The 15,801-nt window shown below is 51.9% G+C and overlaps 2 protein-coding genes across 5 annotated transcripts in view; one reads left to right on the plus strand and one right to left on the minus strand.

Moving 5' to 3' along the window:
* SMCR8 (SMCR8-C9orf72 complex subunit) lies at positions 1–14,377 on the plus strand. The gene is made up of 2 exons (XM_058559554.1): positions 1–3,095; positions 9,336–14,377. Exons 1-2 carry the CDS (start codon positions 736–738, stop codon positions 9,787–9,789), a joined length of 2,814 nt encoding a protein of 937 aa, XP_058415537.1. The 5' UTR covers positions 1–735; the 3' UTR covers positions 9,790–14,377.
* SHMT1 (serine hydroxymethyltransferase 1) overlaps positions 14,228–15,801 on the minus strand; it is a 27,360-nt gene continuing 25,786 nt past the window's right edge. For all 4 annotated transcript variants that reach the window (XM_058559558.1, XM_058559557.1, XM_058559555.1 and 1 more), the window contains 3 exons: positions 15,689–15,799; positions 14,488–15,360; positions 14,228–14,448 (listed from right to left, as the gene is read on the minus strand). In XM_058559558.1, coding sequence (XP_058415541.1) covers positions 15,188–15,360; positions 15,689–15,799 — 284 coding nt within the window. In that variant the 3' untranslated portion in view covers positions 14,228–14,448; positions 14,488–15,187. The remainder of the gene's footprint in view (positions 14,449–14,487; positions 15,361–15,688; positions 15,800–15,801) is intronic.

A 15,801-nucleotide genomic window follows, 5' to 3' on the forward strand; every position in this document is an offset into this window, starting at 1 on the left:
ACAGGACCGCGAACTACAACTCCCAGACTGCTCCGCGCTCCGGTAACCCTCGCCCCTGCACGTTTCCGCTCTTCCGTCTCACTTCCTTTCCTTTCAGACAGGGGTTGGCTAATCGCTTCGTCCTTGGGAGAGGCAGCTCGACGGTCCCGCCCAAGCCTCTCTTACTCAGGATGTTTTCCTCTCCTACTCGGAACTCTACGCGGACGCTTCCGGGTCACGCGACGCCGACGTTCCGAGTCATGTGATACCAAGATGGCGGCGCCGCGGTAGCTGGCTTTGGGTTGTGGCGTCCAAGGAGTCGCGACGGTTTCTGCGGTCGGGCCGTGGGGACGGCAACGCGTGGCTGGTCCCTGCGGCTGCCCGTAGCCCCTCGTTAGGCACTCGTTCAGGGCTGGGGCTGTTTCTGTCGCGGTGGGTTCGAGGGAGTGCTGGTGACCTCGCTGCAGGTGCCCTGCGCTGCCCGCGTTCCGCGGAGGAGGAGGAAGACAACTGGCTTCCCGGTCTTCCAGACCTGCGGAGTTCATGAGGCCTCCGAGGGCCCTGGAGGAGCTACACTTCTGAGGGGGCTGAGGGAGTTCGAGTCCTGGGTGTGTGAGAGGCAGCCTAGTAGCCCCGGGGGCGCAAAGAAGACCGCAACGACTTTGCTTCCTCCTCCAGAGGCCTGGCTTCCCCGCGTGGATTACCCCCATATTCTTTCCCACTTCCTCTCAATGTTCTCTCCATATATTTGGAAATATGATCAGCGCCCCTGACGTGGTCGCCTTCACCAAAGAAGACGAGTACGAGGAGGAGCCTTACAATGAGCCGGCCCTGCCCGAGGAGTACTCGGTGCCTCTCTTCCCCTTTGCCAGCCAAGGAGCTAACCCATGGTCCAAACTGTCTGGGGCCAAGTTCTCTCGAGACTTCATCCTTATTTCCGAGTTCTCCGAGCAGGTGGGACCCCAACCCTTGCTGACCATCCCCAATGACACCAAAGTTTTCGGTACTTTTGATCTCAATTACTTCTCCTTGCGGATCATGTCTGTGGATTACCAGGCCTCCTTTGTGGGCCATCCCCCTGGGTCTGCCTACCCCAAACTGAACTTCGTGGAGGACTCCAAGGTGGTGCTGGGAGACTCCAAGGAAGGAGCCTTTGCATATGTGCACCACCTTACCCTGTATGACCTGGAGGCCCGTGGCTTCGTGAGGCCGTTTTGCATGGCTTATATCTCGGCAGATCAGCACAAAATCATGCAGCAGTTCCAGGAGCTTTCAGCTGAATTTTCTAAAGCTTCTGAGTGCTTGAAGACAGGCAACAGGAAGGCATTTGCTGGGGAACTTGAAAAAAAACTGAAAGACTTGGATTACACCAGGACAGTGCTGCACACCGAAACAGAGATCCAGAAGAAAGCCAATGACAAAGGCTTTTACTCATCTCAGGCAATTGAGAAAGCCAATGAACTGGCCAGTGTAGAGAAGTCCATCATTGAACATCAAGACCTGCTGAAGCAGATCCGCTCATACCCTCATCGGAAGTTGAAGGGGTCTAACTTGTGTTCTGGGGAGATGGAGCATATTCAGGATCAACGGGACCAGGCAGCCACTACCTCTAACCCTGACGAGTCTGCTGACACAGACCTTTACACCTGCAGACCTGCCTACACCCCAAAACTCATCAAAGCAAAGTCCACCAAATGTTTCGACAAGAAGTTGAAGACCTTGGAAGAGCTCTGTGACACTGAGTATTTCACCCAGACCCTGGCTCAACTCAGCCACATTGAGCACATGTTCAGAGGAGACCTGTGCTACCTCCTGACCAGCCAGATTGACAGAGCACTACTAAAGCAACAGCATATAACAAACTTCCTCTTTGAAGATTTTGTGGAGGTCAATGACAGGGTGGTAGAGAAACAAGAGAGCGCACCCTCTAAGGCCAGTCAAGACAGGCCGCCTTCCAGGTCTCTAGAAGAATGTCAGATTCCTCAAGTGTTAGTCAGCATTGGCTCTTACAAGTCCAGTGTGGAGTCTGTGCTGATCAAGATGGAGCAGGAAGTTGGAGATGAGGAGTACAAGGAAGTGGAGGTGACAGAACCGAGCAGTTTTGACCCCCAGGAAAGCTTGGACTACCTGGATATGGATATGAAAGGGAGTATCAGCAGTGGTGAAAGCATTGAGGTTTTAGGCACAGAGAAGTCCACCTCTGTGCTGTCTAAGTCTGACAGCCAGGCCAGCCTCACGGTGCCATTAAGCCCGCAGGTGGTCCGGAGCAAAGCCGTCAGCCACAGGACCATCAGTGAGGACAGTATTGAAGTCCTCAGCACCTGCCCCTCTGAGGCCCTCATCCCTGACGACTTTAAGGCCAGTTACCCAAGTGCCATTAATGAAGAAGAATCATATGCAGGTGAAGGTGAGGGAGCCATCTGCTTCCAGGCAAGCCTCAGCCTGCCAGAGCCGGGTGAGGCAGAGGAGGGCAGCTTGGAAAACACCCTGTCACAGACAGACTCCTGCTGCATTGGGAAGGAGAGTGACAGTCTGCGAGGGCCACTCTCCACTCCAGTCCACACACTCTCTGACGAGGACGGAGTAGTGAGCAGCCCCCCGCAGCGCTACAGGCAGAAGGACCAGGGGTTCCATGTGGACTTTGCAGCAGAAAACGCCAGCCCTTCTTCCCGAGACATCAGTTCCGAAGGCTTCCCTGCTTATGAGCTCGACCCAAGCTGCCTGCTGGCTAGCCGGGATGTTAGTAAGACCAGCCTAGACAACTACTCAGACACTACCAGCTACGTGAGCAGTGTAGCCTCTACCAGCTTGGACAGGACTCCCTCCTCTGCTCATCCTGCCAGTCCCTCTTCTGAGAGGCATAAAAAGAGAGCTGGCCAGAATGCTTTAAAATTCATCCGTCAGTACCCCTTTGCCCACCCAGCCATCTACTCCCTGCTTAGTGGGAGGACGCTCGTGGTCCTGGGGGAGGACGAGGCCAAAGTCAGGAAGCTTGTGACAGCGTTGTCCATCTTTGTCCCCAACTACAGTGGCTCTGTGAAACCCGTGAGGCCTTGGGTCTCCTCTCCTTTGCACATTATGGATTTTCAGAAGTGGAAGCTTATTGGCCTGCAGAGGTAATTGGTTACAGGTGGTGGGGAAGGGCCCTGTCCAATTACAGGTGAGCGTTCAAATGCATATCCTTCTGGGTGAGGTTAACAAGTTGGTGTGGTGGACCTTAGATAGGAGCCCTGGCTTCCAGACTGGGGCCAACACCAACTCACTGTGTTACTTTTGGCAAATCATTCCCCTTCCCTGGCCTTCTGTTTCCCTGTCTGTCACATGAGGGGGTTGCAGTTCTTAAGTGGTTGCCAACCCTGGTCTGCACCTGCTGTGTCACAGTTATTTGGGAGAATTTTTAAAGTCGTGAGTTCCTGGGCCCTACCCCTAGATATTCTGATTGAGTTGGTCTGGGGTAAGATATGGAATTTATCTGGTGTACAGCAAAGTTTGAGAACGACTGAACTTATAGATCTCAGGTCCTTGCTGATTCTCAAATTCACGCTAAGGTATAAATGATTGAGGAGAGATATGAGAAATAGCTTTCGTAGTAATAGGAGAGGGCAGCCATCACTGGTGAGAGGACATCAGAGGGCTCCAGTGGCTTTCTCTCCACTGTCCTGTTTGCCCTGGAAGACTGTCCTAATAAGGAAATGCAGGAGCCGACTCCTTCTCCCTCTCTTTGAATGCTTTCTATTTCATTTGCCTATGCTACTCAACTTATGTTTTAGTAGATTCTTTGTTTTTCCAAATACTCTTTGACAAGTTGTCTGGCTCTGAGGACTCTCTCTCAGCATATGCACTGTGTTCTGTTTCCTCATTCCCTTCTCTGCACCCCACATTGCTCACCTGTGAAATACAGGTGTTGAGCTAGGTGATCATTGGAGTCCCTGCTGACACTCTCTGCTTCCCATGCTGCAAAGAAAGGGCAAAAAGAATTTCTTCCACACTGTAGTCAGCCATTTGTTCTAATTTTCCGACTTTCCCTTTACATGGGTCACTGACGTCATTGAGGCCACCATCCCGAGTCTCACTTGTTGAGAATCTACGCCAGGCCATGCTTGCGGGGGCTGGGGTACCAGCTGGAGGTCCCTGAGCAAGGCCACTCCTCTGGAAGAATTCGTAGTCCAGGAGAGGGGACAGGCAAGTGACTAGAGCCTTGCCATACAGGGAGATGAGAGTTCTAACAGTGAGTGCTGCTTGTGTTCTAAGAAAACGAAAGGAGCAACTTAGTGACCTGTGAGCAGTGAGGCAGATGGTGCCTGGAGAAGGTCTGGAGTTTTTGGCTTGAGTGATGGGGAGGGTGGGGTTGCCATTGTGGGGGAAGAGTGATGACGTGGGGACTTGGGTGACATGCCTGAGACACCTGGACAAGTGCGTTCCTTGGGCATCATAGGAAGCCATCGAGTCCTTGCTTACAGATGCAGGCTCTGAGGCTCAGTGGGTTAGATGACTGCGCCAAGGGCCTTCGCAGGCTCTATCCTTCCTCCCAGGGTCCTGGCCCTCTGCTGGTGCCATCTCTGTGCTCTCTGGTTTAACCAGGGTGTCCCAGGAAGGGGAGGGCTTTTCAGGGATTATGATTTGCTACCGTTCTTGCTGGAATGATAGGTTGGTATTCCTTACAAACACACATCTTCTGTTCTCCAGCTCACTCCCTTCACCCCAGTGCTGATCTTTGACTTTTTTACCTCAAAAAGCGGAGAATCTAAAACATACATCAGTCTATTGACATCAGCTGGCTTATATGGGACCAAGCTCTGGACAGTCTTGCCCTTTCCAGAGGCTTTCCCTGCACTTCCCTCCTTGGAATGTGCCAGAATGGCAAAGAGGTTCATCTCTTATGCCAGCTCCATTCTACTGGGTAGCTGACTGGAGTGATGTGTTGAGGAGGATTCTGAGGCCTAGGTTGGGGTGCATTGGAAAGCCTGCTGTGATCAATTAACGGTGTCTTGGTGGGTAAAGGAGAGGGTAGCTGGCAGTTGGGCAGTGTATTTGGCATCCTGGAGTGGAAGAGGAGGTGTGAGGTGGTCTGAGTCCCGGGCTGGCCCTACCACTGTTCATTCACACTGGGCACCGGGGCAAGTCCCTCCTCCACTCGAGGCTTTGTTCCCTACTGAGAAAATAAGTGGGTTTGATCACTGAATGATCATTTGCCAAATATTTATGGAGGGCTGTTAAGTGCCAGCCACTGTGCCCGGTGCCAGAATTATAAAGTGAGTCAGTTGGGGTGCGTCCCAGGGCAAGGCAAGCATGGCCTTCGTGATCAGCCCTCACTCTAGCCCCAGCTCTGTCACCATTCTGTCAGCTTAACCTCTCTGAGGCTGCTGCCGTCTGCAGATGGAGCTGACAAGACCTACCTTGTGATAGCGGGTGTCGGAGGGCCCGTCGCATCTGATCTGTGCCTGATCAGCGTGTGCGCTCCTCTCATGTCCTTGCGGGGGTGCAGACAGACTGCAGGCAAGGTGGGGCAGCAGGAGCTGAGTGTGGCCTCACCGCCAGACTGCAGAGCCTTGAAGCATCTCTCCGGGAATGTGAAAGGCCTGTCAGAAGTGACAGTTGAGATCTTTCCAAAGACTCCCAAATGGGAAAGTGATTACCTCTCCCATTAAGCTTTCCTTCTCAGACCTCCTGAGCATGCGCAAATGTTGGGAATTGGGAGCATCTGCCTCCAGAGGGTCCTGCTCAGGCATGAGGTGTGGTAGGCAGGGGTTGGAGGCCTTGTTCCCTAGGGGACGTGTCACTGGGGTGTCAGCTGAGGGGCCAGAAGTGAAGTGGGGACTGGATTTGCTACAGCTCACCCAACGAAATCCTGGGAGGTGAGCAGTAGACATGATAGGAAAGTATTATGAGATGAAAATCTGTGGAGTCGTGGTCCGTGGCTGTTAAAGAGAGAAGTGGGGGGCGTCTTGAGTTCAGGTCCTGGTGCTGCCACTACTCGCTATGTGGATTTGGACCAGTCATCTCCTGTCATTCGCTCATTCAACAAAGCTTGTCGAACACATCTGTGATTGGGGCTTATAGTCGCCCCTGTGCGGAGCTGTCGGGAGGGTCGACCCCTGGGATGTATATGAAGCCCGAGTGCAGTGCCTGGCCCTCAGAGGTGCTCAGAGCTGTGGACAGATGGGGGTAACCCCAGTGGGCAGAACCAGTACTGAAACAGGGAGGCAGATTGGGGCCCCTGTGAGGACTAGCGTTCAAGAGTACGTGTAGGAGGGGTGCCTTTGTGTGGTTGTGAACGTCCTGTCCATGGGGTGCTCAGCTGTAGAGGGGTTGGTCCCGTGTGCTGGGTTAATCTGGAATCAGTGCTATGACCCACGAGAGTCTCTGTCCCCTCAGGTGCTTTGACTCCAGCTAAAACCAGTTCTGATGATGAACTGTTTTTAAGGACTCACCCTAGAACCACCAGTGTCATTGGCCCTTGTTTTTTTTTTTCACTAAAGTAGGTCCTCTGCCTGGAAATGCTTGTCAATCAAATCAGCCACTTGTGGGTATGAAATCAACTTGGTCTTCTATTATTTTAAATCAAAACCAGAGGTAATTGGGGCCAGCCCTGTGGCTTGGCGGTTGGGTGCGCACGCTCCGCTGCTGGCAGCCTGGGTTCGGATCCCGGGCGCGCACCGCTTCTGTGGGCATGCTGAGGCCACGTCCCACATACAGCAACTAGAAGGATGTGCAGCTATGACATACAACTATCTACTGGGGCTTTGGGGGGAAAACATAAACAAATAAAATCTTTATAAACTGAGAATTCTCTTTAAAAAAAAACAAAAACCCAGAGGTAATTGTATTGCTTACTAAGCAGCAGTAATAAGCCCTGGACTGTTTGAAAAATGGCTCAGTTCTGGTGGGAAACAGTGCTAGTGTGGGTCAGAGGCCCTGGGTTGAGTCCTGGCTCAGCCACTTCCTAGCTGGGTGATCTTGGACAAGCCACAGTCCCTCTCTGGGCCTCCTGTACAGAGGTTGCCTTCCTGGCTTTGGGATGAGCCGTAATGAATTTAAGACAGGTGTGGGAGGTGACGTGGGAGGCTCTCAGGCGCCCGTGCAGTGCAGGGAAGGGTCCCATGTCATCTGGCCTCCTGATGAGGAGCTTTGAGAGAAACAGAAATGGAGTAAGAGTTAGAAGGAGCAGCATCTTCTAAAAGGAGTAAGTGAGGGCGGTGTCAGAGCTGCCCTGGGAGAAGCTAGGCCTGAGGCCAGGCGGATGGGTGGCTGAGATGGAGGGGCAGGAAGATGAGGTAAGGCCTGGCTATGCTGCTGTGGCAGAGCCTTGGTGGGCTGGGCATGCCAGGCTCCAGGAGGCATTTGGCTCGTGGCCTGGCCCCCTTAGGGGAGGTAAGGGTGCCTCAGGAGTGGACTGAGCACACTGGGAGCGTGCAGGAAAAGGCCCTCCTCCCTGAGAAGCCAGTGTGCCGCCTGCAAGCTCCATTCCTCATCGCCCGTGGGATACGGGCCACAGCCCACTGCTCTCCTTCCAGTTCTCAGAACAAGTGGCTCTTTGCTTTCCCATCTCTGTGACCTTGCTCTTGCCATGGTCTAGAATGCTTTCCGCAGTTCCCAGAGCCCACCTTTCTTTCAAGGCCCAGCTCCAGGGCCACTCCTCCAGGATCTTCCTGGCCCTAGGCCTCTTGCGTGGAGACTGAGACCACGTCTCCTTCACTTGTGTATTTGTGTGCGTGTCTTTTCTTCCCAATCAAACCAGGATCGTTCTTCACTGCCTGCTCAGCCCCCAGGTCACTAACTGGAATATAGTTGATGCTCAGTGAATGACTGTTAACTCTACAAGATAACACCCAGGAAGGAAAAAGATGAGATCTTGGTCCCAAGTGACTGTGAGTCCTTTTTACGTATTACCTTAGATCTTACACAAGCCCTAAATTCTAGAGGTATGTCAGTCTGAAATCTCTGGTCAGCCAGCCATTTGCCAGATTCTGCAGGTAATCCCAGCTCCTCTGGGAAAACTGATCTAGAGGAAGGTTTTAAGGAGCTGCTTACTAAGGCTGACCACTCCGACCTCCTTCCCTCACTAAACAGACCCTGCCCACCTGCCTCTGATGTGCTGGGCACAGTACCAGGCAGCGGGAGCAGGAGGCCAAGTCAGGTCCAATCCTGGATCTGCAGAAGCTGTTGTCCAGTGGGCAAGATGAGAAGACAAACAGCAGTCACCACACTGGTCAGTACCAGGCTGATGATACTGAGGGCCAGGTGCTATCCTAAGCACAACTTATCTTGTCTCTGCAATAACCCCATGAGGTAGGAACTATTGTCTCTGACTTACAAATGAGCTTCAGAGAGATGAAGGAACTTGACCAAGGTCACATAGCAAGAAAGCAGAGGAGGGGATCAAGGAAGGCTGGATAAGGTTTAAATTGGCATAAGCCAGGCACAAAAGGTAGGGAAGGTTATTTGAGGCAGAGCAAATAGGCCTGTGATTTTGAGGGTCCACCAAAAGCTTGGCATGGGGGTGGCCTGGTGGCATAGTGGTTAAGTTCACACACTCTACTTCAGCAGCGTGGGGTTTGCGGGTTCAGATCCTGGGCATAGACCTACACGCCACTTGTCAAGCCATGCTGTGGCGGTGTCCCCTATACAAAATAGAGGAAGACTGGCACAGATGTTAGCTCAGGGACAATCTTCCTCAAGCAAAAAGAGGGAGATTGGCAACAGATGTTAGCTCAAGGACAATCTTCCTCACCAAAAAAAAAAAAAAAAAACCTTGGCATGGCCGAAAGGGAGTCATTGGGGAAGTAATAGAAGAGTCATCAGAGGCCAGCAGGAAGCAGGTTGTGCAGGGCCTTTTGGGCCATGCCAAGGCACTTGACTTAGTCATGAGGGTGGTGAGGAGCTTCAAAGATCATCATGATCAAGATTTGTCTTCAGGGCCGGCCCCGTGGCTTAGCGGTTAAGTGTGCGCACTGCGATACTGGCGGCCCAGGTTCAGATCCTGGGCGCGCACGGACGCACCGCTTCTCCAGCCTTGCTGAGGCTGCGTCCCACATACAGCAACTAGAAGGATGTGCAACTATGACGTACAACTATCTGCTGGGGCTTTGGGGCAAAAAAAAAAAAAAGGAGGAGGATTGGCAATAGATGTTAGCTCAGAGCCGATCTTCCTCAGCAAAAAGAGGATTAGCACGGATGTTAGCTCAGGGCTGATCTTCCTCACACACATAAAAAAAGAAAGATTTGTCTTCAGAAAAGAGCTAGTGAGTGTTGGCCGGGTGGGAGCAGGCCTAGAGACAGGAAGCCCCACTCCCAAGATTCTGCCTCCATCTTCCTGGTCCTTGCCCTTCCTCCTGACCTTGGCCTGTGTGTTTCAGAGTGGCATCCCCTGCTAATGCTGGCACTCTCCACGCCCTGAGCCGCTACAGCCGCTACACAAGCATCCTGGACCTAGACAACAAAACCCTGCGCTGCCCCCTCTACAGAGGTGCCCTTGTGCCCCGGCTGGCCGACCACCGCACTCAGATCAAGCGGGGCAGCACCTACTACCTGCATGTCCAGAGCATGCTCACCCAGCTCTGCTCCAAGGCCTTCCTCTACACCTTCTGCCACCACCTCCATTTGCCTGCCCATGACAAGGAGACAGAGGAAATGGTTGCCAGCCGCCAGGCAAGCTTCTTGAAGCTGACCCTGGGTCTGGTGAATGAAGACGTCAAGGTGGTCCAGTACCTGGCTGAGCTGTTGAAGCTGCACTATATGCAGGAGTCTCCTGGGACCAGCCACCCCACGCTCAGGTTTGACTATGTCCCCAGCTTTTTGTACAAAATCTGAGGTCAGTCCCAGCCACTGTGACCAAGACCTGTGACTCAGGGTTTGGGGAGGGGAGGGATTGGCATGACCAAGCAGTCCTCTGAGCTGTTGAGACTTCTGGTGTCATCAGTGGGAAGGATACCAAGGTGGCAGCCTTGGTTCCAGGCAGCTTGTGAGTTGGACTTGGGCAGAGGAGGGAGCCTGGCTCTCTCTGAAGGCTTCTGGAAGGACAGTAACAGCTCTTTCGGCTCCCTGGTGAGGAGTGGCCCTGGGGTGGGGAGGGGGCTCTTGGCTTCCAGAGGACTGGTAGCCAGAGCAGGAGACAGCCACAGATAGGGTGGGATGAGGGGCAGGAAGGCAAAGCCTGATGGAAGGAGCACCATGGCCTCATTCAGCTCCGCTGAACACTCGAGCAGCAAAATCGAGGGAAGCAGCCCGTTAACTGGAATGATTGGTGGAAAAACAGGACGGCGGACCATCCATTGCCTCATTCAGACCCCAGCTGGGACCCTTTACTTGGCCTCCTAGAGCCCATCATCTCAGGAGAGGCCCGGGAGCGAGTGAAGTGGAGAGGAGAAAGCTTGGCCCCAGCTGGGTCGTGGAAAACGCATAACCTTTTGGGCCCCAAGACACACCTGTTCCCATCCTCACTTCTGCCTGTAGGTGGGCCTTGGAAATCACTCCCCTGGTCAGCAGGAGTGACCAGAGTGGTCACTAGTCCCCAGTTGTGAGGAGGAGAGCCCAGGAGAGAGGCAGGGCCAAGGTGTCATGAGGCCGTCACCACTGTGCAAGCGATGAGGAGCCAGCAGCTCTGGGGCCCACCAGCTTTTCTGGCCAGAGTGCGTTAGTACTGTCCTCTTGGGGAAGGTCTGCAGACATGTTGGAACTCCGCAGAGGTCACACCCCAGTCCTCTCACCCATAGCAGACCTTTGCAACCACTTCACTACCTCTCACAGGCTCTCGTGGGCACGGTGACAGCGGAGTTCTGTTCAGCGGGCTGGTCTGGGTGGGTAGCCCAGCTCATGGTAGATAACTCATGGCAGGGATTTCCTCCAGGAAGGAGGAAAGCCTCCTTGTGTGGCTCTTTGTGGATCTGCTTCTGGGAGGCCACACAGGCCTGGAGTATGCGCACCTCACAGCAGCTCACTCCCACCCCCACGTGCCCCCCAAGTACACACACCTCACCGCAGCTCACCCCCACTCTCACGTGAGTCCCCCCATTTGTGGAAGGAGCCACTCCCTGGTTCACCCACCTCGACCTCCCTGAGGCTTCTTGCACAGTTGCCACTGGTATATAGATGGTTTCTGGCAACTTTGAAAATTTTGTACCTTTTATTTTAAGCTGTGTTTTTCCCTAATAAGGGAGAACTCTTGGTGTTACTGCTTTTTAATTTGTTCCCAGAAAATTGTGATAAAATAGACCTACCAGCCACAAGTGGTTGCTCCTGGGCACGCATGTGCACATCTAGTGGGCCACGTTCCGTGTAGTTGGGGTCCTGCTGTTGAGACGTGGCACCATCAGCTTTGTGGCACACCACTGAGGTCAGAGGGGAGGCAGAAACCCCTGGTGACCAAGGAGGGTTGTGTCACGACTCCAGCAGTCCCTTCCTTGCCCAGGTCTTCTGCACAAGGATACAGTTGTTGGCTCTTGGCCATCAGCTCTGCTCGGTCCCTATTCCTGTCAGAGGTTGTGTGTCATTTTGCTTCTGAGGCTGTGCCCGAGAACCTTGTGGCAGATGGTGCTGCGTACATCTCATTGGTTTTCTTTATACCTGTTCCCGTTGCATATGTTCACAGGGGTCGCCAGGACTGTCTTGGCAGCTTTAAAATGTGAAGTGTGTGTTTGCACGTGGGGAAGGCTGCGTAGGAAAGCTGTTTCTCTTCATGGGCTCCTCTGTTACCACCTCCTCTCCCTCATGTTCTAGATGCTGCTTTGTTTTCTAACTGGGTGGCTAACTGCTGTCTAGTTAGGGCTCCAGGGACATGATCTTGTGACATTTTATCTCCAAAAGAAGCAAGGTCTGTGGGGTCCACATGACAAAATGGAAAGTGATCATTGGCACCACCATTGCTATTTCTTTCCTATGTTTCACCCCAACATGGACTCTACAGTTAACACTGTTCTCAGCTGGGAAACTGATAAAGGCAGAAGGTCAGTCTTACTTGGCCTTCCAGAAGCAAAAGCCACGCACTACTATGGCTGAAGTAGAAGGCCCCTTTGGAGAGTGTTTGCTCGGAAGCTCCGCCTCAAGGAAGGCCCTGAGGACTGCAAGGCGAGACCAGTTGGGTGTGAACAGAAGACACTGTCCTGTGGGGCCAGCCACAGAGAGAGCAAACGGGGAGCGCCTCACTGAGTTGTTTCTTCATTAAGAAACAAAGTTGGCTTCGCGGACCGACTAGTGGTTAAACTGCAGGATTTAAATTTCGTTTGAAATCTAACTTTTCACTGTGGCAGTTTCAAAGGACTGCTTGATGCCAAGTATGTTTCTTCTCAAAGGGATCTTGAAGTGGAACTGGGACTGAGCCAGTCTGGGCAGAGACAGGTGAGACCATGCAGCTGCCCCTCCAGTGCCCTCCACTTGGGAGAACTGGAACCTACTAGAAGCCTTAGATGCATCTGTAAACCTTAATGGTGGGACTAATCTCTTCAAGAATTCTCATTTGAGGCTTTCCTCTAGTAATAGGTCAGTAAGTGTTAATAAAACATTTAAAAACACTTCCCAGAAAACAGAGGACATCAGTGCCCCTTTGCACTTCTTCAGTCCCGTCACTTTGAAGGCCCAGGCACCGAAACTTTGAGGTGCATGTCAATCTTAACTTCCAATCCATTACCTGCCCCCTCCCTTTTTTGAAAGCAGTCCAGGTTAAGAAAAACCTGATCAGGCTAGCAGTTATGCAGTAGTGGTTTCCAGAAGCTCCATTTTAGAGAAGCCTTTTTCAGCTGGAGCCTTTTATAGCACCTGTGGCACTGGGGACACTCCAGCCTGAGCTGCTCACACCTCCCTGTTTCCCTAGGGACCTTGCTCCATTAGTGGAATCTTTGGATTTTAGAAGCTGTGACGGAATTTTCCATAATTTACTGCAATGGCTGAATTATACACATTGTACCAGAATTTGGAAATGGGCCATGATGGCTCACTTGTCATTTCCCACCTAGCTTTTAACTTCTTTCAGATCAGGTACTATATTCAAAGTATAGTAGACTTCAACTGCAAATGAATAACAAATCCCATTTCAAAATCCTAGGAAGGCCAATAGATTCTACCCCAAGTGCCAGGGCTGCTGCAATTAAGTGACATGTTTCTGGAGGCCCAGAGCAGTCTTGAAAATCGCACGTGCACACATACCACCACTTCTGCCAGTGCTGGACGCACACTCTGCCTCCCCAGTTGTTGCATGGCAGGCCAGCTTCTTGTGCTGCTGCCATGTCATCTTTGCGTGGGTAGTAGCACTCCTCAGCTGGTGGGGGTCCACTGGTAGGTGAACAGCCTTCAGAGGCACTGATCCCCCAAACCAGCAATCCGATTTTACCTCCCATCTCCTCAGTCAGAAGGAAGTGCCTTGGTTCGTGCTTCCAAGCAAACCAGCCAGCTTTCTGGCTTTTCCCCAGTACTGTGATAGAAAGTGATAAAACTGGAATCTAAGAAAGAGATAGGGTATTAGATTGCAAAAAGGAAAAAGCATCAAATTTCTACTTCTGGCTGGAAGCAAAACCAATCTCAGCTGATAAGGTTTGAGCACACCAAGTTCTCCTGAGCCTTTTCTCCCTTGAGCACTGACCTAATCTGGCCTTAGCTGTCAAGGTTTGGTTTGGGCCATGGGAGGGAGGAAGCAGGAGTGGAGAGGGGATGCAACAAGCACTTTCCAGTGAATTAAGCTGCTGGTATGGGACCCTGGCTTCCTGGGAGTGACTGTTGAGCTTCAAAGTGGAGGCTACCGGGGTCTTGGAGATGTCTCTCTGTCTTCAGTTGGAGAAGAGTCAAGCCCTGAATATAAGACTGTTTTGGCAGCATAACGGCTCCCAAATTGAACACAGAGATGTGGGACTGGTGTGTCCCCCACGTCCCATGGAGACTGCAGCAGCGGTCCCACCTGTGCTGGAGTAAATGCCACAGGGGCGCCTGCCAGGCAGGACCACAGGGTGCCTCACCCACCGACTGCCCAACATCAGCTGGCTGGCTACACAGGTTGGGTTGAGATAAATGCCGCCTTTACGGTTATAGTGGAAAGCATAGTCTGTGAGGAAGTTGTATTTGTTATTTTTTGGAAAGCTATTTTATTACTGCATGTTCCTCTGTCCGTGCGTGTGAATGTGAGTTCAGCCACTCATGAGCCGCTGTCGTCGTCATGGTGGCTAAGGACAAAAGTGTGACAGACACTTGTGAGCCAGGCAGCTCCTAAGTAAGGCTGCACCAGAGTTTAACCAGAGTAAATGCCAAACAAACAGTATGAGAAGTGTACTTTTTAAGAAATTTATTTATTTGAGTTGAGATATTTTTGAAATATAAAAACTGGTTGTATTTTTTAAAGCTATAATTCTTGTAGACATTCTGTGGTTAAAAACTTGATTGTGCTTATTAAAAATGGTCATCTATGTTTTGCACTTCAGCTTTGTGAAAAATAAAGTTTCTCTGGGAAGGTGACATTTGGTTTCCTGATCACAGGAGGGAGCTGGTTATCTCGGGCAGGGCAGGAAAAGCCCTGGCTGCTGCTCATACCAGGACGGGACGAGGTGCCCCAGGCTCCCCTAGCTGCCCAGGGTGGGAGATGAAGAGACCGTTACCATCACGTATTGAGCTGCTGACAGGGAAACTCCCACCATGCTGAGTGGCCCCTGGTGTGGACTTAGGACTGATTTAAAATTCTGACTGAAAGGACACAGCAGAAGCTTCAGGAGAACTTCCTTCTTCAATTGTAACCGTCGTAATTCAGTTCTCATTTGGCATATTATGAATGGGCAGCTTTTACGAGCCATGAACTTGGGTATTTCTTATTTGTTGCAGCAAGTCAGGAGGAAGCCCAGTAACTAAGAGAAGGGTGAGTAAAATTACTGGAATCTTTCCAATAGCTCTGTCCTACTCAATTGTCTAAATGAATTAAGGCTAAATAGCTACATAGTATTTCATCTTTCTAGAATAATTCTCTTTATAGCTGTGAGAAAGTGAGGTTCAAATTTAAATTCCTTAATAACTTGTCCCAGAATTACTAACAATGAGCCTTAAACAAATTTTGATTTGTGAAGAAGATAATGTGAGAAAAGTCCAAAAAGAAATTTCCTCAGAGGGGACAAAGAAGTTGATCAGGTCCTGTGTGGGGCAGCTTTTCTGTCTCTCTTCAGAAGGGCACTGGGTCTTTGAGCAGGTGGCTCCTGGGCAGTCCCCACGCTCCCGTGCTGGGCAGGTGTGGCCACCAGCTCCTCTAGAAGTCAGGCAGGCCAGGCAAGGGGAAGAGAGACGCGAAGCTCTCTACCTCCTCCCTCAGAGCCCTGACAGCCCCTTGGTGCTTCTCATCCCCTGCTAGTTTCTCCTTGAATTCCTTCAGGGTGGCCTTGACACCGACATCGTTCTGAATCTGCAGAGTCAGTTCTATCCCTGTGCCGGCAAAAGACAAATGAGTCCGCTCGGGGCCGTGAGACACCCGAGGCCCAGCTGCCCAAATGCCCTCAGCAGCTGGGGCTGCGACAGCTGTGGGTGTCAATATTCACCCCAGAAATGATCCTGGTATGCACCCTTCCCTGGGCAGGACAAGTGTGCAAACCTCTCAGACCAGATGGTTTAGTAAGTGACTTTTGCTGTCTCCTGTCCCCAGCACTCAGCCTCAACACAGAAATGTTGTTCAGCGGCTGGGTCTCAACTGCTCAGTCACAGAGACTCCACACACACAACACAACGTGGCAGACCTCCAAACCTTTATCCTTACCTCTGTGAATAAACTGGGCTACTATTTGGAACTCTTTTTCCAAAAGCCCTCGGGACGTCAGTGCTGGGGTCCCCAGTCGCAGTCCGCTGGGCCGCAGTGCGCTTTTGTCACCT

This window comes from Diceros bicornis, chromosome 18, assembly GCF_020826845.1.
Source record: "Diceros bicornis minor isolate mBicDic1 chromosome 18, mDicBic1.mat.cur, whole genome shotgun sequence".
Taxonomy (NCBI): domain Eukaryota; kingdom Metazoa; phylum Chordata; class Mammalia; order Perissodactyla; family Rhinocerotidae; genus Diceros; species Diceros bicornis.